The 1,239-nt window shown below is 46.9% G+C and overlaps 1 protein-coding gene across 1 annotated transcript in view; it reads left to right on the top strand.

The window, feature by feature from the left end:
* The window catches only part of LOC105292576 (gasdermin-C-like), a 13,115-nt gene that overhangs the window by 7,513 nt on the left and 4,363 nt on the right, over positions 1–1,239 (top strand). Inside the window, exon 2 of the mRNA XM_023530989.1 lies at positions 688–799. Coding sequence (XP_023386757.1) covers positions 688–799 — 112 coding nt within the window. The remainder of the gene's footprint in view (positions 1–687; positions 800–1,239) is intronic.

The following is a 1,239-nucleotide window of genomic DNA, read 5'->3' as shown; positions in this document are numbered from 1 at the left end:
GTTTGTTTTCTATTAGATCTCTCAGCATATTAATCACAGTTGTTAAAATTCCCTTTCTAATAATTCCAACATCCATACTCTATCTGAATCTGATTCTCAGCTTGCTGTCTCTTCAAACTGTTGTTTTTGCCTTTGAATATGTCCTATAAGTTTTTTGGTGAAAGTTGGACATGGTATGCTGGGTGAAAGGAATTCGGTCTTTGGGGATTCTGTGGTAAGGTATGAGGAGAGGGAAACACTCCATGGTTCCATGAATAGGTCTTGTTTGTTTCTACTGAGGCTGTGCCCTGGGCTGTGAACAGTAGCAAGAACTTCTCAGTACTCTCTCCTCCCTTGGGTGTGACAGGATGGCCAGAGGGAGCTAGAGTTGGGTATTTTTCTTTTATCAGTTTGTTTGGCTCTTATGAAGAGTAATAAAATAAAATCTTCTTCATCTAAAGAGAACGCAACCAGATGTATTGAAATCTGAGGAAAAAAAAATCAAATCATCGCAGCTTTGACCTGAAATTGAGGGATGTGAAGGCAAATATGGGTTGAAACAAGAAAATAAGAGCAGGAACTAGAAATCAAGAGTAGAGATGGCGAGGACAAGACGTTGCTGATTCATTTTCTCATGAGCTGTCTAGGTATATTTGTCTTTTAAAATCATGTGCAGATGTGAGCATGTCACCTGGTTTGTCTCCTCAGGATGAAGGAGTGGGAGAGGATCGCATAGTGAAAGAGACAAAGCTGACTCTGCCGCAGGGCATGGTGATGGCCTATAAGATGAAGCCGCTGGTTTTCAAGGAGAAAGGCTGGGGTAAGCAGAGGCTGAGGGGGCAGGTGCAGAGGGGTCTGCTTCTCCTGTGAAGTGATGAGAAGCGAAAGACCATCGACAGGCAGCCTTGTCTTCTCCGCCTGGTCAGAGAGAGGAGAAGCAACATTTCTCAGCTGTGTGGAGCACACACACAGCCACCCACCCACAGCCACCTCCAATCATGTCTCGACCGAAATGTTGCTGTGGGGAGTTGCAGAGACAGTCTCCTACATGGAGAGGGACAGTGCCCACAAGGAGGCATCCCTAGCCCTGGGCCAAGTACGGTCTCATCCCAACGCTCTCTATTCAGGGTCCCACCACCTCGATCGGCAGCTCAAATAGGGGAGCTGCAGAGCCCGCTCAGGTTACCCATAACCCCTCGTAAAGCCCATAAGATATCCACACAGGCACAAACAGCAGTGCAGGTGCGATGCCCCGACAAC

The sequence above is a fragment of the Pteropus vampyrus genome, unplaced genomic scaffold (genome assembly GCF_000151845.1).
Source record: "Pteropus vampyrus isolate Shadow unplaced genomic scaffold, Pvam_2.0 Scaffold59, whole genome shotgun sequence".
In the NCBI taxonomy this organism is placed as follows: Eukaryota; Metazoa; Chordata; class Mammalia; order Chiroptera; family Pteropodidae; genus Pteropus; species Pteropus vampyrus.
The sequence above is the reverse complement of the archived record's forward strand: the minus strand, read 5'-3'. Positions and strand labels throughout refer to the sequence as shown.